The following is a 23,302-nucleotide window of genomic DNA, read 5'->3' as shown; positions in this document are numbered from 1 at the left end:
AATACTCTTTCCCCTTTGCCTTTCCTAACACGCCTTCTCTGCTGATCTCACAATACCAGTTGTCTCCCTTGTCAATTTACTGCTAGTTCACTGAGCGTGCAGGGTGCTGCACTGCTGCTGCCAGCTTCATGCCTCTCATCCGACTGCAGGGCATGGGCTGCTCTGACATGAATCGCTGCCCTGAGACTTGAATAGTCATCACCCGGGCCATTGGCTGGCCATTCGGGGAAGGGCTGGCTTCTTACTATTTTTCTTCCCACTGAAGACCTAATAGGGTTTGCGGGCCCTGGTGGCATTCGGAATTTTTCTCGTGTCCTCTTGGAAACGTCCTTTGTCATGCTCCGAGAATGATCATGGTCCATTTCCTCGTTTCATACCCAGGAAGAACACTCATTGATGAGGAAATAGGTTTGTCATAGAATGTGAGGTGTGGGAGGGACTTTAGCTGTCATTTAATGGACTGCATGTCAAACTCTGTCCCATGGAGCAGTGGGTTGTCTGGAGCCCAGGTGAGGAAAGGGGAGAGTGGAATGAGCCAGGCTCTAGCCACCCCCCGCCCTACATCAATCAGAGCAGTCCCACTTTTGTTTTTTAAACAGTTTAAAAGCAAGGAAGGGCTTGAAAAGCCATTAATTTTGTTGAATTCTCTTGTTTGACAGTTGGTAACAGTAAGGCTCAGATGGAGGGATTTACCCCGGATCACACAGCTGTTGGTAGCAAAGCGAGATTTCCTGGCAGCCATCTTGGCATTGGATCAGCCTGGCCATGTTTGTTGAAGTTCACTGCTAAACCTTATGTTCCTGGTCTGTCCAGTCATCGTTGTCTGGCACTCATCAGGGAGTCCTCTTGTCTTGATGTATTATGGGCCTTTGGTTTTGTAGCTTCTCTGAGAACCTGTCTTCTCATTAATTCCGTCAGCAGACATTTGGTGAGCTCCTGGAATGTGCCAGGCATAGTGCCAGTCACTGGGTAGAGAGCATTAAATAGGGCAGATTCCAAATTAGAGTTGTGAGGAGGCTGTGGAGAAGTCCACAGGAATTACTTTTGTGTTGGGAGGCCTCTGCCATCGGGGTCCAGAGAAGGCCCCCCCTGGTGCAGCCGTGTTTGAGCTGAGACTGAAGGATGAGCGCAGGGGTGGGAACAGTGTTTGGGGTGGAAGTAGCGTTGTTTCCTAAGCTGTATTATCCTTAAGAGAGGTGATACAGGCCCAGGACATAACATTCCCCAGACAGAAAAAGCTGAATGAGGAAAGGTCTGTCTCTCACTCATCCCTTGGTAATCCAGCTTCCTTTCTGGAGGGAGTCACTGTTAACATTTCTTATTCACCCTTTCAAGGAAAGTCAATGCATTTGTAAGCATGGTATTTATGTTTTTCTTTTTTAAGAGGAATGGTAGTAAACTATACTTTTTAAAAAAACATGTTTTCTTTGATTACAAAATCCACATTTTTAACTGGTTAATAGTTAATCTGCATTTTAACCGGTATGCATATGCTGTTAACCGGTTAAAAATTCGGATACCGGTTAAAAATACGGATTAGCTATTAACTGGTTAAAAATGCATATTTTGTAATCAAAGAAAGCATGATAATTTCAAGAGAAACATCAAAAGTGCTTTATTCAAAGTAATGTCCATCGCTAGCTACACATTTCCCCCATCTTTCAGGTAATTTGTGGAGACCGTCCCAATATAACTTTTCTTGTTTTGAGGCAGACCATTCAGAGACCCAATTTTCCACTTCTTCCTACGTTTTGAAGTGCTGCTCAGAAAGTGCGTGTGCCATCGATCGGAACAAGTGGGAATCTGAAGGAGCAATACAACAAAATAGCATCAAGAAACACAATTCCCATCACCCCTAGAGCTCTTTCGTGACCCCTTCAAGCCAGTCCCTCCCTCCTAGAAGCATCCACTGATCTGACTTCTATCACCGTAGGTTAGTTTTACCTCTCCTACTTATTCGAGAATTTCATATACTAAATGGAACCCCACAATATTTGCAGTGTTTATGTGTCAGTATTCTTTCATTCTCACATCCATCAGAAAAAAATATGTGATATAAGTGGAGCAGCAGGTGGTGATGCCCCCATTTTCAGAGGGGACCTTGAATTATAGAGAAGTGAACTGTAACTTTAGTACAGTACTCCCTTTTTAAAATTATTGTTATTATTAGTTGAAATATATCACTATGCATTTTTCTTAATGTATTTTTTATAGATTTAAATTCATTTCATTAGCTTAAAACACAGATTTTTTTTTTTATCTCTAGTTAATAAAATTACATATAGATATGTGAAGGCTTTCTTTTTTTCTTAAACCTAAACCTAACTCCAGTGGCTAAAATAAAATTTAAAAATCCAATCTTTAGCTGGGAATTTTTAAAAAAATATTTTTTATTGATTCTTAGAGAAAGAGAGGAAGGGAGAGGGAGAGAGAGAGAGAGAAACATTGAGAGCAAAACATTGATCGCTGCCTCATGTACATCCCACTGGCTATCAAGCCCGCAGCTCATGCATGCGCCTTTACCAGGAATTGAACTGGCAACCTTTCCGTGCATGGGGTGACGCCCAACCAACCGAGCCACCCCGGCCAGGGCTAGCTGGGAACATTTTTATGAGTTTTCCCCCTTCCCTTTTCTTCCTAGGACCTCATTTTTTACACTCTTAGATTATATTACATCTCTGTCCCTGGATGGTATATCAGTGATTCTCACCAAGGACTTCTTTTATAACTCTAGAAAACATAAGAGAAAACTACTGTGTTTAAGATTTTATTTCTCAGTTCCTTTTTTTAAAGCCTAGTGGCAGGAGAAAGCAAGCATGTCAAAGGATTTTTTTAAAAAGTGAGATTAACAGGAACTGGTCCTGTGATTATGTCTTCAAAGTCATCTTCCAAGGGTGGGTGTGCACACTTACGTGTCATTCAGTTGCTCCTGAAAGACAAAACCAGTCCTCCAGGTTTGCTCCTCTTTTAATCTGGACGGTGCCATCCCTTTGAGCTATTCCTTGGCCTGTAAATGCTGCAGTGGAGGAGTAAGTATCCCGGCCCAGAATGCTGTCTTAGCAAAAGTGACTCATCACACTGACCAGAGCAGTTTCCAAACCAAAAATTCCCTCCAGTTACTGCTTTTGAATGCGCCCCACCACTTCCAAAGATGGAATCCAAACCCTAAGCTTTCCCTGGCCTCAGTGGGCTGCCTGCTTTCAATTGTGGCTCCTGTACACAATCAGATTCATCAAAGAACAAGGTCTTGGCCCGTTTGGCCTCCACTGATGTGTGGTGACAGCTGAGCGGTGCCAGCAGTCTTTTCTGTAGCATCTACAAAACTGAGCTCCTTTAGGACTGAACTGTAGGGTTTTTTCCGTTCCTGCAGAGAGAATGAAAAATCTCCCCTGCACTGACATCCAAGAGGCAACTGCAGTGAAAGGACACAGAGATAGCCACTCTCCGCAGATCCACAGGGTGCAGGTGATCTTTCCCAGTGAAATGAGGTTTTTAAATCAGTGTCTGGGGATAGCTTTGCAAACGCATTTTCGTTTCTCCCCACCTCCCCTTCCTCCTCTGCTTTAATTTCCTGTATATAAAACAACTTCAGAGGGATACAGTTTCTGCATCACCAGTCCCATCGGGCCCTCTGCAGAGGAATATGCGAAATAGATACTGCAGAGAGGTGGCAGGCAGTACACCGGGCAGCAGTTTGAGTTTGTGAGTGCGTAGTTGCTTAGCACCTGTAAAAGGAAATGTCATCCAAAGCTCAATGCTGTCAGGGTCTCAGCAGCCGTGGTGGTTTGACCTGACTGACCCTGAAACTCTGTTGCTTTGTTCAGTCCCCCAAACTTTCCCCCTTTCCTCCACCTGGGTGGTGGCGTATAACAGGGATTCAGCACCGGCAGGTTATGTTCTGGGAACGGAATGCTCCGAATACAGAGTTGAGCCTGCAGATCAGGGGAAAGCCGTCTCAGCCCCCTCTGCTGGGGAAGGGGGGTTTCTGGACAGGGCCGAAGTTAGACGTCTACGGTAGCTTTTGCCTTGTCCACTTTGACTTCCTTTGAGATTTAACATGGGAGGGGTTTGTCTCTTACTTTCTGTGATTCTTTTGGCCTGTGGTTTTTAGCCCCGTTTGCCTTCATTGATGCCTCTGAGACTAAACTTCGCCTTGAGTTACACAGGGTACTGTCCTGTTCTGGGTGCCTCTACCAGTTATGATTTCAAGTCTGTGACTTCTGAAGCCATGCAGCCCTTTATTGTGTGGTAGATATCCCGTTGTCTTGTTTAGTTTATTTGCTCATTTTCAGAACTCCAGAAAGAATCTCTAGGTTGGTGAGGTTTCTCTGAGGAAATGGCTTTATGTGCACGCAAAAGAAAATCGTTTTTATTTTTATTTTTTTTAAATATATTTTATTGCCGAACCGGTTTGGCTCAGTGGATAGAGCGCCAGCCTGCGGGCTGAAGGGTCCCAGGTTCGATTCCGGTCAAGGGCCTGTACCTTGGTTGCGGGCACATCCCCAGTGAGGGGCGTGCAGGAGGCAGCTGATCGATGTTTCTCTCTCATCGATGTTTCTAACTCTCTATCTCTCTCCCTTCTTCTCTGTGGAAAATCATGTGGCCTTGGGCAAATTACTTGACATCTGTTAAAATGGGGTTAAAAGCAGTTAACGTTTTGGGAGGATTAAATGAGATAATGTGCGTAAAGCCTCTGCCTCTAATAGGGGCTTGGTTAATGATAGCTTCTTTGTTGTTGTTGTTAATCCTCCCTCATCCGAGGATATTTTTTCCATTGATTTTTAGAGAGAGAGGAAGGGATAGGGATAGAGAGATAGAAACATTAAAGGAATAAAAATATCAACATCAATCAGCTGCCTCCTGCAGGCCCCCTACTGGGGACCTAGCTACAACCAGGGCCCGTGCCCTGACTGGGGAATCGAACCGGTGACCTCTCAGTGCATGGGACGACACTCAACCAACTGATCCACACTGGCCAGGGCTTAGCTTCTTTTATCTTTCAGCTGTTGGCCAAGAAGAACTAGCGAGGTCAGGTGCCCAGTAGATGTTTGTTGAATGAACAAGAGGGCCCGGGTACTTTGTCCTATTGCCTTAGAACAGCACTTGCCACTGTAAGTTTTACAGTAGGAGATATCCTGAGAAAGCTGGCCATTCCTCATTGGGCAGGGCTATCGAGCCTGCAATGTATAGATGCTAGCCCTCTCTACAGATGCATAATGCATATCTCTGTTAGAGGACCTTGGGAAAACTTGGGGAGAGAACAAATCTCCGTAGCCTTTTAAACTTGGCATTTTCCAAGCTCGTTTGACTTTATAGACAACGATAGTACTTCTGTGAGGCTGTGGTGAGGCTTTCATGAGTTAACACGTGCAAAGCAGTCAGAACAGTGCCGGGCAGAGTGAGCACCATGAAGGGACGGCTGTAACCATGCTTGTTAGGTGCTTTTTAATCTGCAGGTCCTTTCAGAGAATTTAGCCAATCCCTCATTGATGGGCACTTAAGTTATTTCCAATGGTGCATTGCTGTGGACAGCGCTGCAATAAAAACCCTTATGTCCTGTGCAAATGTTTCTTTGGGAGAGATTCCTAGAAGTAGAACTGGGTCAGAGGGTATGCACATTCAAAAATTTGCTAGATCCTTCAGAATTTCCCTCTAAAATCTGTCAGCCATTACTAATAGTTCATTTGTCCAGTAAAGAGATAAGAAGCTATCTTTGGGGGGTAGAGGGAGACTAAAAAGGATATAAGGGGGGTAAATGATGATGGAAGGAGACTTGGGATGGTGAACACACTATAATACACAGATAATGTATCATAGAATTGTGCACCTAAAACTTATATAATTTTAAAAAAAACTATATAATTTTATTAACCAATGTCACCCCAATAAGTTCAATTAAAAAGTAAAAGAAGCTATCTTCCCATACTACCGTGTGCTGGATCCCTCTCCCCCTCCTCCTGTGCTCTGTAACTGAAAATGGAATGGAACACAGTGGAAAGTCACCCCTCTCTTCTGTCTTGCAGAGTCTGGCCACAGATAAGGGACCAAAATGACGGACTCAAAATATTTCACCACAACTAAGAAAGGTACAGTTTGTTTCATTGTGGGGTCTTGTCCTACTCTTTCCCTGCCCAACTCTTCTGCTTGCTCCCTGCAGGGATGGTGGGCGGGGGGGGGCGGGGTAGTAGTGGCTGTGGAGGCCTGGAATCAAGTGGTGGGAATCATCCAGAGCATCTTTTAACCCTGTGGCTCCAGAAAATTGAACGGTTGATGGTGTCAGAAATTGACCACTTCTTTTAGAATTCAAGAATGGAAGAACACCAGCTCCAAGTATAGAAGAAGAAGAAAAAGCCCTCTTTTCCCCGTGGCTTAAAATTGTTAAATATGATTTTTTGTTTTGTTTTTCTTGGAAGAAAGAAATGCTATCAGAAGCCTCACGTCATATGTGTGTGTCTGGTCCTTATCCTTGGGCGCATGTTTTATGCGGTTGAAGTCAGAGTTTATATCCTGTTTTTCATTTGACATTATCATAAACATTTCCCCTCAGGTCTGACGACTCAGTCTTAGTCCATTGAGTTGCTGCACTGAAATGTGCTAAGCTTGTCTTATATTGTTGCATATTGTGGTTGTTTCTGCTTTTCGGGAAATGGAAGTTGTGTAGCAGCTGATAAATATGCTTTGACCCTGTAAGCATCTACTGACTGGCCCTTCCTTCCTTCCGAGTGAGATTGACACTGGCCTGCTGACCAGATGAAAAGAGTCTGTTGTTGGGTCAGCTGAGCCCGGACCTGAAGTCTGCCCCTCCTCAGCATTTCACGTATTGGTCCAGCCACTTTTTATTGAACACTTTCCATGTGCAGTAGACAGACAGGCTCTAAACGGGCATTCTAGTGGTTGAGCAGAGAAGACAGTTTATTAAGTAGTAACTACTCTAAAGGGCTGGTGGGTGCTATGATAAGGGAAGTGTTGGAGGCTGTGGGCGGGCCCTGGGTGGACCTAGCTTGATAAAGGGGGTGTGGGGGTGGGGAGCGGAGCTCAGCCAGGGCTCTGCCCACGGTACATTCAGGGAAAGGAAAGCAGTTGGGCACAAGTCACTGAAGAGTGTGATGGGAGGTTGGAAGGCGTGCAGGGGTCTGTCATTGCATGGCCTGGTGAGCAGGCTGGAGGGGGGAACTCAGTGCTGAGTGTGTTGGGGTGTCAGTGGTGGGGTTTTTTTATGTGGGTTTTCTTTTGAGGACAATGCCTGGATCCAAATTTGACATCAGTGATGGTTTTAAGCAAGGGAAGATCCAAGGCAGAGTCTAATAAAAAAATGAAGCTTGGGGGACGCCTAGGGAGGCCAGTACCACAGCTCCGGTGAGAGGTGGAGATGATGGTGCCCGAGCTAGGTGGGTGGCAGTGGGTAGACAGAATCAGATGCCTCATATGTGATTGAGGAGGTAGGCTTGGTCACTGAGGAAGGAGATATTCAGATGCAGGCAGATCCCAAGTTCACCTCATCAGCCTTTTTGGAGCTAAGGTGACTCAATTGACGGCCAGTTGTACTATAACCGGCCAAAGGTTTCAAGCAAAGCAGGGGCAGCCCTGCAGCAGGGCCCAGGGTCAAAGTCATCATGGTCTGTTTGGATTCCACAGCTGTGAGACAGGGCCCCCACAGTCTCTTGGAGGAGAAGGGTATGGGTTCCTTCAGCCCTACAGAGCCATGAATTTGAACTGCAAGGTCTGCAGATTCCTCCTGTCTGTTGAGCAATGCCCTCAGTTTGGCCTTGTCCTGGGCTGTGCTGTGCGTTTGTACTTAATTTACCTTGTTTTTCGAGTTCTTTGGTAAACACCACGTTATTCAGTCACGATAAAAACCTGCTAAGTTTTCTTTTTCTCACTGTAAATCCATCTAATCTAGAGCTTCCTCAGCTCTTACGTCCCACATGATAGTCTGCTCTCCCCCCGCCCCCCCCCCCCGCCCCGCCCCAACTAACTTGAGAGGGTCTAGGGCTCTTATTCCTTCCAAAGAGATAGCCAAGACAGAGGGTCATGTGATAAATTAGTCATAACAATGACCACCCTTAATGCAGGCCACTGAGTGGCACACACTGAAATGAGTGATTGACATCTGTGTTAAATGAGAAAATTCAGTGCTCCCGTCAAGGGAGAGCGTACAGACGAGAAAACAGGTCCCTAGAAGCAAAGTGAGTGTCCCGGAGCTAGCAGAGCTGGCTTTGAATCTTGGCCCTCCCTCTTATTTGGTATGTGTCCTTGGGCAAGTCACTGAACTTCTTACAGCCTCTGTTTGCTCATCTGTAAAATGGGGGAGATGCAGAGTTGTTGTAAGGATGAAATGAGGAAAAGTGTGGGGAGAAGTTAGTGTGGCACTTGGCTTAGAGAAGGCTCAGGAAATGCTGGTGGCTGTTGTTTAGAGAGCACATCACTCCAAAGTCAGCCCTCTTAACTTTTTACTGGGGGTTATCGGGGTTCTGGCTACCTCTCCATGGCAGGGCCCCAAACAAGCGTACTTCCTCATTGGCTTTTTCCAGATCATCAAGTTCTTAAGACAGTTTATTGCATGTTAGATAGAGCAGCTGAATTCCCATTTTCAGAGCTGAGCAACCACTGGGCACAGGAAGTGAAACCCTGAGTGAGCTGTTTTAACTGGAGGTTCTAGGAAAACAGGAAAAGCGAATGTGGGAAACAAGCAAATCCTACCCTCTCCCTCAAACTTTAAGTGTCCAGGTCCCATACACACTGCCTTGAGGGCTTTGGGTAAGGGTGGCTAAAGGACTTTGCTTCCCTCTGTGTGTCTTGAGACATCTGGGTGAGCAGGATCTGCCTTCCTGCTTTTTGTCTCCCTCAGGACCCTGTAGCGTCCACAGTTCCTCTCTTCAATCCAGTGTGACCGCCAAGCTTTCATCTTGATCATTCCTCTCCTAACAGTTGTCTCTCTGCTGCCTGCCCCACCCAAGGCCAGGGGCCTCAAACTGCCCTCAGCTGGTAGCCTGGAGTGTCTTACCTGCCTCCCTCTCACTCTTTTGGAAGTCGGGGACTGGGGAGTCACCCTCTGGCAGGTGGGAATGGATCACTCATGCCTGCCTCCTCTTTCAGGGGAGATCTTCGAGCTGAAGGCAGAGCTCAACAGCGACAAGAAGGAGAAGAAGAAGGAGGCGGTGAAGAAAGTGATTGCATCAATGACAGTGGGCAAAGATGTCAGGTGTGCGGAGGAGGCTGAGTGGCAGCAGGGTCCAGTTCAGATCTCTCCTTTAGGGCTTCCCTGGGGACCCCCGTCTCCCCTCATCCATCTCCCTTCATGCACCTCCTTTCTGAACAGAAGGCTTTATTTGCAGCGGGGTCATGATCTCCAATGTTGATGGGGTCAGGCCGTAATGGGGTGAGTGAAGTGGATGTGGCACGAGCCCTGTCAGAAACCACAGAGGGTTGCTGCCGGCTGGGGAAATGAACCAGTGCAGCCAGGTCTTCTGGTTTTTCCAAAGAATGGAAAGTTGGATTTTTCATTTGAAATCTCCCTGCTTCAGATTGCCAGGTGATGCTACACACAGAAATGAACACTGCCCACGCAAAACACACCTGCAGATGGAGTGTGTTGGGTTTGGCGCCAGTTGGCAGCCTCTGGTTTGCCTCTGGTTGCCTGAGCAGTCGTGTAGAATTGCTGCCACACCTTTGTTCATGCTTTTCTCCTGCCTGCCTTGTCCCTTTCCCCTTTTCCATGTACCCAGCTTGTCTTTCCATCTTTTAAAACCCATTCAGTGTCTCCTCCTGCCTTCCTCATCACCCCAGCCCACTGCCCTGAACACAGCATTTTCTCTATGTTCCTGTCACCCAGCACTAATTCTAGACTATTCTCCTCTTATGTGTACTTGTCTTTACCTGCCCACCACATTGTAAAGTCAAGGGCAGGGACTGGATTTTACAACAACTTAACACTTGCTCCGTGTTTGAGAGTCTGCAGAATACTTTCAGATATGTTTTCCCAGCATTCCCTTACAATTCCCAGATTTGACATTTATGAGCTTCATATCATCTTCTATAAAATGGGGATAATCCACCCAGCAGTGTGGCTCAGTGGTTGAGCATTGACCTATGAACCAGGAGGTCACGGTTCAATTCCCAGTCAGGGCAAATGCCCAGATTGCAGGTTTGATCCCCAGTAGGGGGTGTGCAGGAGACGGCCCATCAGTGATTCTCATCATTGATGTTTCTTCTTTTTTATTTTTAATATATTTTTATTGATTTCAGAGAGGAAGGGAGAAGGAGAGAGAAATGGGGTTTTGTTTCCCCTTTCTTGCAAATGAGGAAACTGAGAGTCAGGGTTGGGCAGGGATGAAGGAGTTTTCCCAAGTTCAGACAGCTAACAAGAGGCAGAGCTGGACTTTAACCAGGGCTGATGGGTTCCAGAGCTCATCTTTGACCCCTGGGAAAAGAAAAAGACTTTTTTTTCATTTTTAAAATCATCCTTTGGAATTCTGTTTCTACTAACAGGTATTCATGGTAACAGCATAGTGGTGTTCTTTCTCCCTTTTGCTAGGAGGTCCTGTTACCTTCCTCTTTTCCTCCTACTCACTGTCTCCCCGCATCCCCCTTCCCCATTAGCTGCCTGGAAAATCTTCCTCTTCCTTTCTTCGGCCTTCCCCACACTGATGCCATTTTGACCTTCTAGTGCCCTCTTCCCTGACGTGGTAAACTGTATGCAGACGGACAACCTGGAGCTGAAGAAGCTGGTGTACCTGTACTTGATGAACTATGCTAAGAGTCAGCCAGACATGGCCATCATGGCCGTCAACACCTTTGTGAAGGTGAGTAGGAGCTTGGTGAGAGGGAGGGGTATGGGTGCTCACTGTTCCATGTCTCCTTGATCTCCTGGGTGAGGCGCTATGGCCCTGAGTAGAAACACTCGGGCTCCTTTCCAGGCCCTCTGACTCCCAGCCAAGGGCTTCATCTTCCAGCAGAGGGCTCCCGCTCTCCAGAAAATCAGAGGGTGCAGCCCCTGCTAACTCATTCCATGGGGAGTTGCACACGGCTTGTTGATGGCTTGTTGATCCCTGCATGCCACAGGGGTGAGCCGTTGCCTGCGTCCTTTACCAGGGCAGGATTCAGCAAGTGTCTGCGAGCTTTTATGTCTCCCTTTAGACTCACTCCTACTGCATTTTCCATCCTCCAGACCGAAGAGCAAGCAGGCACTTGAATTGCCAGCTCTGTGCACCTTAGCTCCCCTATCCCCATGGATGCCCAGATACGGGCAAAGGAAGGGTTCTGTGGCCCAGTGGCAAGACTGAAGGCTGTGGTGCTGGATGGATGTGGGTTTGAATCACAGCTCCACTCTGTGACTGGGTGAGCTAGCGACCTTCCTGAGAGGTTCGCTCCTTCACCTGTGAAACGGGAGGAGTATTGTATGCTGTGAGGATCAGAGGTGGCCAAGCACAGAGGCCCAGCACAGTATCTGGCAGATGCTAGATGCCCGTCCATGGCACTGATGATGCTGTTGGCTGCAATTGGTGGGAGATCCCACAGCAGCCATCTGATGTTGCTCGGCTCACTCCTGCCCTGGCTAATGGCTGGTCCCCCTCAGGACTGTGAGGACCCCAACCCCCTGATCCGCGCCCTGGCCGTGCGGACCATGGGCTGCATCCGCGTTGACAAGATCACAGAGTACCTGTGCGAGCCACTCCGGAAGTGCCTGAAGGATGAGGACCCATATGTTCGCAAGACAGCGGCTGTGTGTGTGGCCAAGCTTCACGATATCAATGCCCAGCTGGTCGAGGACCAGGGCTTCTTGGACACTCTTAAAGACCTCATCTCCGACTCTAACCCCATGGTAAGCTGCTCCATCCCCTCTGCCCCGCCACCACTCCTGCGTTGCTCGGGAAAACCTTGGCTTGACCCCCCACCAGACAGTCCCCAGTTCCTGGAAGTCAGCCTTGCTGGGTCGGGTAATTGTTTTCATGCCTGCCGTGGTTTGGGTACCTCCTTTGGAGTGAACTAGTCTGGATTCCCTTCTTTGCGCTCTCTCTACCAAGCTGGGTGACTTTGGGCAAGCTGCCTCACCTTCCAGAGCCCTCTTCTTCATCAGTAAGATGGCTCTAATTCCGCATGGTTGGCAGGAGTGCTGTGAGGCTTAAGCTATAAAGGTAATGTGGCTAGTACAGTTGGCACTCAAGGGGCATGCAACCAAGACTAATGCCCTCCTTCCAGTCACTATCATTGTCACTGTCTTCTCACCAAGACCATCAGTGAGCTCTCATGTGAGGTGCTTTTCCCTTTCCCCACATAGCGGTCACCCTGGAAGTAGCATAGCCTAGCCCAGCCGTGGGCAAACTAAGGCCCTCGGGCCGGATCCGGCCCGTTTGAAATGAATAAAACTAAAAAAAAAAAGACCATACCCTTTTATGTAATGATGTTTACTTTGAATTTATATTAGTTCACACAAACACTCCATCCATGCTTTTGTTCCGGCCCTCCGGTCCAGTTTAAGAACCCATTGTGGCCCTCGCGTCAAAAAGTTTGCCCACCCCTGGGATAGACTCTGGGCACCAGGGCGTAGCTGGGAGTGGGACTCATCTCCTCACACACGGCAGTGACAGCAGTTTAGAGGGCAGTTCTCAGGCCCTGTTTGATATGAAATGCACAAACCTCTCAGCCCAGCCAGCACACTCTGTCTCCTATAGCAACACTGATCACACACCGGCGCTGAGTGGCCAGTTCAGGGATGGCCGTTGGAGCACTGTCTTAGGGGAAAGTGAAAAACCAGGCAGAACACACACAAAAACAGCTGCTCTGGTGAAAATGGGTTGCGGGCCAGCGCTGCACCTGGCAGGCCCCTCTGCACTCTCGCCCCGGGGGTTTCCTGCAGCCCCGGGGGCTCTGCAGGGACCTTCTAGCTCAGAGCCCTGTTGACAGCCCTGACGGAGCTGCTGTAGCTGGTAGATGGGGGCTGTGTGTCAGGGACCTGGGGATGCTTTCTGTGGCCAGGCACCTGGAGCTAGATCTTCCTTTGTTTCCCCTCTTTTTCCTGACTGGCACGTGCACTTACTTTAGTGCCAGTTTACAGAGGCGCCAGTAGGGTGAGTGCTTAGAGTGGATCTCTGCTCCTGCCCTTCGGGTAATTTCTTTTCAGGCTGTTCAACCTCTGACTGGTAATCCTCATTAGCTCCACTGCCCCCTGGCCTGTGAGCAATGCCCTCGCCTCTGCCCCTCCCACCCTCTCAACCAGGTGGTAGCAAATGCAGTAGCTGCCCTCTCAGAGATTGCCGAGTCTCACCCCAGCAGCAACCTCCTCGACCTGAACCCTCAGTCCATTAACAAGCTGCTGACAGCCCTGAACGAGTGCACTGAATGGGGCCAGATTTTTATCCTGGACTGCCTGGCCAACTACACGCCCAAGGATGACCGAGAGGCCCAGAGGTGAGCAAGCTGCCCCTTGCTTGCCAGCCCAGCTGGAGCTGGTCCTAGGAGGTTGGGGGCGGGGGGTGCTCTAATCATGAGCTGAGCCTTAAGCCTCTAGAGGGCTTCTTCCCAGGGCCTTGCCCACAGACCATCCTCAGACAGCTCGAGGGAGGGCAGAGCCAGGCTGTCAGTGGTTCCTTCAGGCAGTCAGCTCACTGCTCATTGTGGGCAAAGACAGAAGCCAACACCTGACCTGGGAGCTGACAGACACCCTGGTCACCTCGGTCTGAGAGAAGGGGGTGGACAGCGTCAGAGTCACCATTCACTGAATTCTCACTGGGAACCTGGGGCTCTGCTGGTGCTTCCCGTGCATCTGATAATACTTAACGCAACCCTGTAGAGTCGGTCCCATTATTGTTCCCATTTTACAAGTAAGGAAACCCCCCTTAGACGGAGGAAGCCGTGCGGGTGACCACGCTAGGCTCCCCTGACCCTTGGTCCTAACCAACGTGATTTTCTGTCACTTTGAACGTCCTCACAGCAGGGACGATGGGGACGATGGGGAATTGACATTTATCAAGTATTTGCTACATGCCTGGCATTCTGCTGGTGCTTTCCATGCATTGTCTCATGTAGGCCCCAGCAACTCTGTGAAGTCGGCATCATCTCCATTTTCTAGGGGAGGAAACTGGGGCTTAGGGTGGTTTTCATAAACTTAGGTTCAGTTTGCATGCAGCAAAACCAAGATCTAGGCTATCTTGGTAACTAAAAACAGGGTGTTGCCCCTTGTCTGTCTCTCCTCTTTATCCCCTTGGAACGGACCTCAGTATCTGTGAGCGGGTCACTCCCAGGCTCTCCCACGCCAACTCTGCTGTGGTGCTGTCTGCCGTGAAGGTGTTGATGAAGTTCATGGAGATGTTGTCCAAGGACCTGGACTACTATGGCACGCTGCTCAAGAAGCTGGCCCCGCCCCTGGTCACGCTGCTGTCCGCTGAGCCTGAGCTGCAGTACGTGGCCCTACGCAACATCAACCTCATCGTGCAGAAAAGGTACCAGGGCTGCCTCACACATGCAGTGTGTCCTGCTGGGGGTTCTGCTGCTGGAAAGAGGGCTCCAAAGGGAAATGGACATGTCCCCATGCAGGAAGTCTCAATAGCTTACAGCCGAAACCGGTTTGGCTCAGTGGATAGAGCGTCGGCCTGCGGACTGAAAGGTCCCAGGTTCGATTCCGGTCAAGGGCATGTACCTGGGTTGCGGGCATATCCCCAGTAGGAGATGTGCAGGAGGCAGCTGATCGATGTTTCTCTCTCATCGATGTTTCTAACTATCTCTCTCCCTTCCTCTCTGTAAAAAATCAATAAAATATATTTTTTTAAAAAAATAGCTTACAGAGGTTCTCAGCCAGGGACAACTTTGTCCCCAGAGATATTTGACAACATCTGGAGACATTTTTGGTTGTCACAGCTGGAGGTACTACTGGTATCTAGTGGGTAGAGGGCAGGGATGCGGCTGAACATCCTGCAATGCATAGGACAGAACTGTTTTGTCCGTTATGTCAGTAGTGCTGAGGTTGAGAAACCCTGGCTTAGCTTAACCAGGTAGCAGGCCAGGTAAAGGCTTGCATGGAGCTGCTGCTTAAAAAAAAAAAAAAAAATATATATATATATATATATATATATGCATATGTATATGTATATGTATATATATAAAATTGATTTCAGAGAGAGGAAGAGAGAGGGAAAGAAGGATAGAAACATCAATGATGAGAAATAATCATTGATTGGCTGCCTTCTGCACACCCCCTACTGGGGATCGAGCCCACAACCGGGCATGTGCTCTGATTGGGAATCGAACTGTGATCTCTGGTTCATAGATCGATGCTCAGCCACTGAGCTACACCAGCCGGGCTAGCTTAGAGCTTCTTAACCACAGACAATGGATCGCTCCACAGTCCGCAGAACCCTCTGGAAATGGGGAGTATAAGTGTGTGTGTGTGTGTGTGTGTGATTGTAGATTTTTCCTGGAGACAGAGTCTGTAGTGCTAGTTAAATCCCAGAATTCCCAGAAGTCGGAGGACTCCAGGAGGTGAGGCATGGTGTGGACTTTGCAACAGCCTCGGGGCCAGGGGAGGGGTATGTGAAAGTCGCTCAGAATGCTGTGCAACCTGTTTCCATCTGCCCCATGGAAACAATTGCAGCAGGAAGCCACTGATCCTATGAGGGAAAGCGCCTGATGCCCGCAGTGGGTGGGGCTGAAAGCAATTAGGAGTGCCACATTAAGGGCCCAGAGCAGGAGGAAGTCTCTGGAATGATCCAGTGAGGGACCCCAGCAGCTCTACAGCAGCTCTGCAGAGTAGAGCTGGACGCTGGAGTTCTACCAGCCTTTTTGGTCAAATGGCTTTCTCAGCAACTAACTCATGATCCTTGTGTGTTACAGTAGCCCTGTTGGTGGGAGTGAGGCCATGGGAACAGGGGCCTCGTAGACATTCTCTCTTGGAAGACAGCACACGCTCCTTGTCATTGTAGCATCAGTCTGATTCTGAGGACATTCTTGGGGGCCCAGAGATATCAGTGGAATTGGGACATTTGTGCAGGTTTGGGAATGAAATATGGGAAAGCACTCTCAGTGCCTAGACCAGTGGTTCTCAACCTTCTGGCCCTTTAAATACAGTTCCTCATGTTGTGACCCAACCATAAAATTATTTTTGTTGCTACTTCATAACTGTCATGTTGCTACTGTTATGAATCGTCATGTAAATATCTGATATGCAGGATGGTCTTAGGCGACCCCTGTGAAAGGGTCGTTTGACCGCCAAAGGGGTCGCGGCCCACAGGTTGAGAACCGCTGGCCTAGACCAAGGGGTGAGACAGGGAGTCGCAGCTACAGGGTGGGATTAGTAAGGTGCAGTGACGTACGGACCCTGATCAGTGTGAAGGGCTCCCTGGGCTATATTTAACATGGCAAATCTCTTAAGATGTTCTTTTGCCAAGGCACCACCTGGCGCAGTCCCAACAAGTGGTTGGGCAGCTGTGCCAAGTCCTGACTGCGGAAATCACGTCTTCCTGCTGCCCCCCAGCTCGGGTCCTGCCGCCCCCACAGGCACGATGGAGGCTCTTTGCTCTGCCAGGACCTCCCTGCAGCTTGCACAGCAGCACAGAGTTCCCAGGGTCCCTCCTTCTCTGTGTGTCTCTTCCCTTCACCCTCTGTCCTCACTCCTTTGCCTTCCTCTTTTCTGTTCTGGAAACGGCATAAGAGTAAGAGCTGAGGGTGGTGACTGCCATCTTGTTCCCATCCTTATTAGCATTACGTGTGTAACCTGGTGGAAGCCTCTCCATCTGTCAGCTTTCCTCATCTCAACAATGTGGGTGGTGCCAGAGGAGCAGTGACACTGGTGATGGCTCCTGTGTAGCCAGAGCCTCTGAGGCAGGCTATTGATCATCTTGCTTCACAGCAGCCCTGCTATGTAGGAGTCTGTGCCGGGGTCCCAGGACCACCCCCGTTCAGATTCACTAGGACTCATGGGGGTCGTAGTTGTCCTCCGGCTGAGATGAATTATTGATGTAGTGAGGGTACATAGCTGGGTCCAGGTGGAGTCTGGAGGAGTCCATGTACAGATTTCCTTATGTTCCCTACCTTCCACGGGGATGGGGCCACATAGAGCACACGCCTCCCTCAGCAACAAAATGCAGCAGGAAAGCAGTTGTTTCACGTAGAACATATTGTTTATACAAACAGTTTAATCGCTTTTCTCATTTAGGGAAAGGGGAACACTCCCAAAAGCCGAGGTCTGGGACTCCGGGACTTTTTAAGACTAGAGACTGGGGTCTGCAGTGGTGCTGCTTTCCGGCATAGTGTCATGCTCGTTACCTGGGTGAGGTCGTAGGCGCCTGAGGCACAAGCTGGGATGGAACCAAGGCCTGGTCCCCAAGCCCAGTGCCTGCTGCCTCTAGAATGCAAGCTGTTCCTGCTCATATTCCCTCTTCCCTTCCTGGATGTGGTTAGACATGCAATGACCAGTCACCACTTTGCTCAAGCCAGTCAGTAGGCCCTCTGCCCAGAAGCGTGCAGCCATGGTGGCCACTGCCTTCATGGATGTCAGGCTTCACCTCACACCCCAGAAATGTCCCCACAAATGTGAAGAGTTTTCTCAGAACTCATTGCTTGCTTGTTGCTCCTTGGGCTGCCCGCCCTGCCACCAGGCCTGAGATCCTGAAGCACGAGATGAAAGTCTTTTTTGTGAAGTACAATGACCCCATCTACGTGAAGCTAGAGAAGCTGGACATCATGATCCGCCTGGCCTCCCAGGCCAACATCGCCCAGGTCAGCAGAGGGTGGGGCCGCGGCGTGGGCGTGGACAGCAGTACCATCCTGTGCTTAGCACAGGGCATGGGGTTTTGTAAACAAGCATGAAACAAATGTTGTGATAAAGAATGTGTTCTCCCTGTCATCACTGATCCATTGAAAAGTGGTAGTTAGGTGGGTGTGTTAGCTAGGTCAGCCTGAACAAGGGCTGTCCAGCCCTACCAATTAGTCCTTCCCTGCTTTTCTCTTGGAGCACCTGCCAGCTTTCTCCCTCCCCCAGGGCTTCCTCCTCTAGCAAGAGGCAGAATCTCATCCTTCTAGGGGTCTGTGCATCCCCACTGCCCAGGGGTGTTCTAGGCGGTTGCCCCACTAGATCCCCTCCAATCCCATCTTTCTTTTTGGGCCACAGGTCTTGGCAGAGCTTAAAGAGTATGCGACAGAGGTGGATGTAGACTTTGTACGGAAGGCTGTGCGAGCCATTGGCCGCTGCGCCATCAAGGTGGAGGTGAGGCTCTGGGACTCTGTCTTCAGCTGGGGGGGGGGTTGGGGGGAGGGGGCTGAAAGCAGGAAACGGGTCTGATTCTAGCAGAGTCTGTCAGCTTCCTGTGGTCCAGGAAGGCCTGCGCGTCACTGCTGGAGTCCCCGAGGCACCATTGCGCAGGTGTGGTTGGGCTTATTCTCATTCTGAAATCTCCTTCAGGCCTTCGAGTTGTTGCAAACGAAATGGACCCATGACATGGGTTCTCCTGCATCTTAGCTAAGCCGACGGGGCAGCCCCAGCTGGTGGTGGCCCTGGTAGACTTAACCTTCACTTCATGGAGCTTTGGGTCAGGGCCTGTGCCTGTCAAAGGTTCTGGCAAGGGCCATGCATGATTCAGCCCACCCTGTGCCCCTTTCCTCATGCTCCCAAGGGCTCTGCAAACCCCGTGTCCTGACGTCTCATCCATCCCATTCTCTGCCTGAGGAGATGCTCCTTGACCACTGAGTTGACTCCTTAAATGGGTCCACTGGAGGCTGGGAGATCCTGGGACAGCTGGTTACCTCAGTCCCTTATGGCATTTTCCCGTTGGCACCTGTGATGCCTCCTGAGAAATCTCTCCACAAGGGCATTAGCGCAGCATGCTGGAATGGGGCTGGGGGAGGGTGCAGGCGGGGGGGATGTCTAAACAGAACTTTTCTAAGCGTTTTGGTCGTAGGAGACCACCTGGGGAAAGAAGGAGAAGTGGGGTGAGGTCCGGCTGGTGCATGGTCACTGCCCGCAGGGCTTGCCTAGAGGAGCTCCGAGGGCTCTCCCGCTCTCAGAAGCTCCACTGGCCTCCCCCTCAGTCTGACTCTGTCTCCCTGTGCCCTGCTGTCCCAAGGCACCATGGCTGTCCTGTGCTCCCACTGTGACAAGGAAGGTGGGCAAGGCAGGACTGAGCCATTGGCCAAGGCACGGTTGTTAGAAGTTCTCTTGGGAATGGGTCCCGGGGCCTTACCCACCCTCTCCTCTTCCCACACAGCAATCTGCGGAGCGCTGCGTGAGCACGCTGCTCGATCTCATCCAGACCAAGGTGAACTACGTGGTCCAGGAAGCCATCGTGGTCATCAAGGACATCTTCCGCAAATACCCCAACAAGTGCGTGCCCGTCCCCCCGCGAGGCTGCTGCGGCTCTGTGGGAAGGGAAAGCAAGGAGCCTCTCCCCTCTTCCTTACTTCCGGGCCACAAGCGGCATTCCCAAAAGAAACCCTGGGGTTTTTTATTTCTCCTCTGCTGCCCCTTCTCTGCTCCCCAGACCAAAATAACTAAAATGTAACAGATAAAACTCAGATCCCTTTACTCAGCACTTGGGGCCTTGGGTGGGGGGCATCTGCTTGTCTCTCTTGGCCCTGCTGGGCCTCCCCTGCGTTGCCGGGGCTCCCTCAGTGCTCACTGCTGGCTGTGTGCTGGTCTCCAGGTATGAGAGCGTGATCGCCACCCTGTGCGAGAACCTGGACTCCCTGGATGAGCCCGAGGCCCGGGCTGCCATGATCTGGATTGTGGGCGAGTATGCCGAGCGGATTGACAATGCGGATGAGCTGCTGGAGAGCTTCCTCGAGGGCTTCCATGACGAGAGCACGCAGGTGAGCCGTCACGCAGGCCAGCGTAAGCCAGGGGTGGGTCATGCCTGGCAGTGGCATCACTGCCATCCATCCTGCTCTGACACCCTCCCCGCAGCCTGCCGGCCTCAGGGCCCTGCCCCTGCTAATACTGCATCGATGGTGTGGACAGACAGGGAAGTGCTGTGGGGGGACCGGTGTGGCCCCTCTTCCTCCCACCGCTAGTACCTCAGGGAGGGACGTGCGAGAGCGGTCTGCGATGGTGTGCACCGGAAGCAGGCAGAGCGTTCTGGTTTTGTTTTCCTATTTCTCTTCGATAGGTAATACATTGATTCGGTTCAAAGTTGAAAAGGTACAAAAGAACATTTATAGTGAAAACTCTCTTTCCTACCCCTTTCCTGGCCACCAGTTCCCCTGGAGAGCACTAATGTTATTTACTGGTTTCTTGGGGATACTTGAGAGGGAGTTTAGGAATATACCAGCAGGTATACACACACCTCTACTCATGTAAACACGCACGTATACAATCAAGTATTACTCTTTGTGGTTCTTATGTTCTATAAAGTCACCCCAAACACTGAATTAGCAAGTACTAAACCATAGCTCCTAGGAGAAATATAAAGTTGCTTAGCAAACAGTAGCTGTGTGGTGGTGGTGGTTTAGTTTAACTGGCCTGCTCTCTTTGCCTCTTGGGTTCACAATATAGTTCAAAGCTTTTATAAGAATACTTGTTTAGTATTTTGCAGTTTGGGAATGTATTTTATCTTTTTTTAAAATTAATTTGTATTTTAGAGAGACGGGAGAGAGAGGGAAACATCGATGTGAGAGAGAAACATTAATTGGTGCTTCCAGCACGCACCCTGACCTTTTGATGCATGGAGTGACGCTCAACCAACTGAGCCATACCAGCCAGGGCGGGAACTTATTTTAGATTGTCTATTTGAGCTCCTTGCCCTAGGCTCATTGGCCTTTCCAGCCATGGATGGGAAGCTCAGAAAGTATTAGCCAGGGTGGTGCGTCATCATCCCAGCTTACGTCTGGCCCCTATCTGGATGGCATCATTGCAGGAGGGCTGCTGGTAGGGGCTGGGAGGAGTTGACTTGTGGCCAGAGCTGCCAGCCAGCATAGCACACCAGGCAGTGAGGAACGATTCCAGGCAGCCAGCTGACCGGGGCTGGGAAGAACTTGGTAAAAGAGTCCCTGAGTGGTGGCCATGCTGATATTGATGAGGATGATGACAGCTGTTGTGTCTTGAACAGAATATGCAATAGGTTCTTTACATTGTTGTCATATTGACTCTTCCATTAATCCTATGAAGTATATGCCCATTTTATAGATGAGGAAACACACTCAGAGAAGTGAACTGACTTGTACAGGGTCACCCAGCGGGGAAGTGATAGAACCAGAGTTCCGTTGAGGTGTTTAGTCTAACTCTAGCTCCAAGGCAGCTGCTAGACTTCAGAGCTCACAAGAACCCCGTGAAGTAGGCCACGCCTCTCCCTCACTGACTTTCCCTCACTGACAGGGTGAATGGCTTTGGCTGCACTGCCAGCCAAGGGGTTAGAGCCAGGCTGGAAGCCAGTCCCTGGGCTGCCTCCTGCTTTGAAAACAGCCAGCCCCCTGCTCCTCTGCCATTGACCCACGTGTAAGCAAATCGCAAGGACTCTGGTTCATCCAATCCCAGAAACAGACCACATGCCCTCCCCCCTGCTACTGCTGCTACCCTACGTACCAGTGTAATTAGCCTTTTGTTTTTATAGGTGCCCTCCTGCCCGACAGGGATCAGGCCTGTCTTTGGCAGAACCCTGGCTCAAGAGCCTTCTTGTCCCAGGACTGACAAAAATGAGATGTGCAGAGAATTGTCTCTTCAGTCAGCAGGTTTTTCCTTAGTGCCCGCTATGCACTGGGCACTAGATGCAGAGTAACCAGGGATACAACTGTGACAGACATGATCTGCCTGCTCTCACGGGCTCTCTCCAGGGGACAGCATTTCCATCCTGTGGGCCAATCCTATGAGAGTGTCAGGAAGCTACAGAAGCAGGGGGTGGGGGCTGGGGCAGCGTGAGATCCAAGGGGCTGAGGAGAGATTGGCCAAGTTGCCGGCAGCAGGAGGCAAGTTCAGGGGAAGGCAGCAGCCAGGTAAGAGGCGGAGGCGAGCGAGGGCTGGACAGGGATGGCCCACCATCTGGTGGAAGCACAGCTCCTCAACAACAGGCTGGCTCTGGGGCCCAACTGGCCTGGTGCCCTGGGCCTCACTGGCAGCATCTCTGTTATTGGCAGGTGGTCCCTTTAAGAAGCATTCCAGCTACACATGTTGCCTTTTTAAGCTGTGAGCTCCTTGAGGCACCACGAGGCCTGGAGTCCTGAATGGTTTCTGGGCCCTCGGGCACGGCAGCATCCCCTGGCCGGCCTGGGGTTGCCAAACAGTACAGTGGCCACTGCTTCCTGAGTGGTCTTGGCTGCTCAGCACTGCCAACACCCTCTGCTCACCTTAGTGTGTTCTACGGCCACCCCCAAACCCGGGAAAGCTGGTCTCTGCTTCCAGGGCCGTCAGCACCCTTTCCCTCTTCAAGGCCCTCAGTGGGTTTCTTACTGTCCCATATGAAGCCCCTGTTTCCTTGTCATTTCTCTCTCCCTGCAGGTCCAGCTACAGCTGCTGACAGCCATAGTGAAACTCTTCCTGAAGAAGCCAACGGAGACCCAGGAGCTGGTGCAGCAGGTCCTCAGCTTGGCCACTCAGGTGGGTGCCCCAGGCTCCCTGCTTCAGTCCAAGCAGCCAGACCGGGGCGGTCCTGCCCCTAAGACTGGCCCCGCCGTGGGTGTGGCTCAGTCACCGACAAAAAAGATGGAATGGGGTCAGGTAGTGAAGTTGAGACGGACGGTAAATGAGCAGGGAGAGGGAAGTCATGAGAACCAGAGGGTTTATGTGCAGGCGGGGAGGGCAGACTGCCATGGAGGGGAGTGGGGAATGGAGATAGGAGTGGGCACGGCCTCCTAGGGTGGGCACGAGTGGAAAGTTGGGGGGCAGGGTGCTGGGCCGTGTCCATTTGAACTTCCCCTTCCCCGGTTGCTGTGCTCTGAGTTTCACAAGCTTCTCCTCGTGCCCCCAGGACTCAGACAACCCAGACCTGCGGGACCGTGGCTACATCTACTGGCGCCTGCTCTCCACAGACCCAGTGGCAGCCAAGGAGGTGGTGTTGGCTGAGAAGCCGCTCATCTCAGAAGAGACAGACCTCATCGAGCCCACGCTGCTGGACGAGCTCATCTGCTACATCGGCACGCTGGCTTCCGTCTACCACAAGCCGCCCAGCGCCTTTGTGGAGGGGGGCCGGGGCGTGGTGCACAAGAGCCTGCCGCCCCGCACCGCCTCGTGAGTGAAGTGGGCCAGCTGCCGGGCGGAGCCTCCCCCTGGGTTCTCAGTTCAGTAGCACAGGTGCTCAGGCCCGAGTCTGAGAGAAGGTATAATTCCAGCAACTCTTATCGAATGCCGACTACACACCAGGTGTTGATTAGGTGACGTCGTTTGATCCCT

The 23,302-nt window shown here is 50.5% G+C and overlaps 1 protein-coding gene across 4 annotated transcripts in view; it reads left to right on the top strand.

The window, feature by feature from the left end:
- AP1B1 (adaptor related protein complex 1 subunit beta 1) overlaps window positions 1-23,302 on the top strand; it is a 41,479-nt gene that overhangs the window by 8,695 nt on the left and 9,482 nt on the right. For 3 of the 4 annotated variants that reach the window (XM_059676746.1, XM_059676743.1, XM_059676744.1), the window contains exons 2-13: window positions 6,024-6,086; window positions 9,097-9,202; window positions 10,667-10,802; window positions 11,576-11,821; window positions 13,217-13,407; window positions 14,217-14,438; window positions 17,589-17,709; window positions 18,101-18,196; window positions 19,194-19,309; window positions 19,629-19,794; window positions 22,412-22,510; window positions 22,881-23,140. In XM_059676746.1, the coding sequence (XP_059532729.1) occupies window positions 6,050-6,086; window positions 9,097-9,202; window positions 10,667-10,802; window positions 11,576-11,821; window positions 13,217-13,407; window positions 14,217-14,438; window positions 17,589-17,709; window positions 18,101-18,196; window positions 19,194-19,309; window positions 19,629-19,794; window positions 22,412-22,510; window positions 22,881-23,140 (1,796 nt within the window). In that variant the 5' untranslated portion in view covers window positions 6,024-6,049. Of the gene's footprint in view, window positions 1-1,909; window positions 1,934-6,023; window positions 6,087-9,096; window positions 9,203-10,666; window positions 10,803-11,575; window positions 11,822-13,216; window positions 13,408-14,216; window positions 14,439-17,588; window positions 17,710-18,100; window positions 18,197-19,193; window positions 19,310-19,628; window positions 19,795-22,411; window positions 22,511-22,880; window positions 23,141-23,302 lie in introns of those variants that run through there. The other variant, XM_059676745.1, reaches the window with a different exon arrangement.

Source organism: Myotis daubentonii, chromosome 19, assembly GCF_963259705.1.
Source record: "Myotis daubentonii chromosome 19, mMyoDau2.1, whole genome shotgun sequence".
Classification (NCBI taxonomy): domain Eukaryota; kingdom Metazoa; phylum Chordata; class Mammalia; order Chiroptera; family Vespertilionidae; genus Myotis; species Myotis daubentonii.
This window is presented reverse-complemented; position numbering and strand designations above follow the sequence as displayed.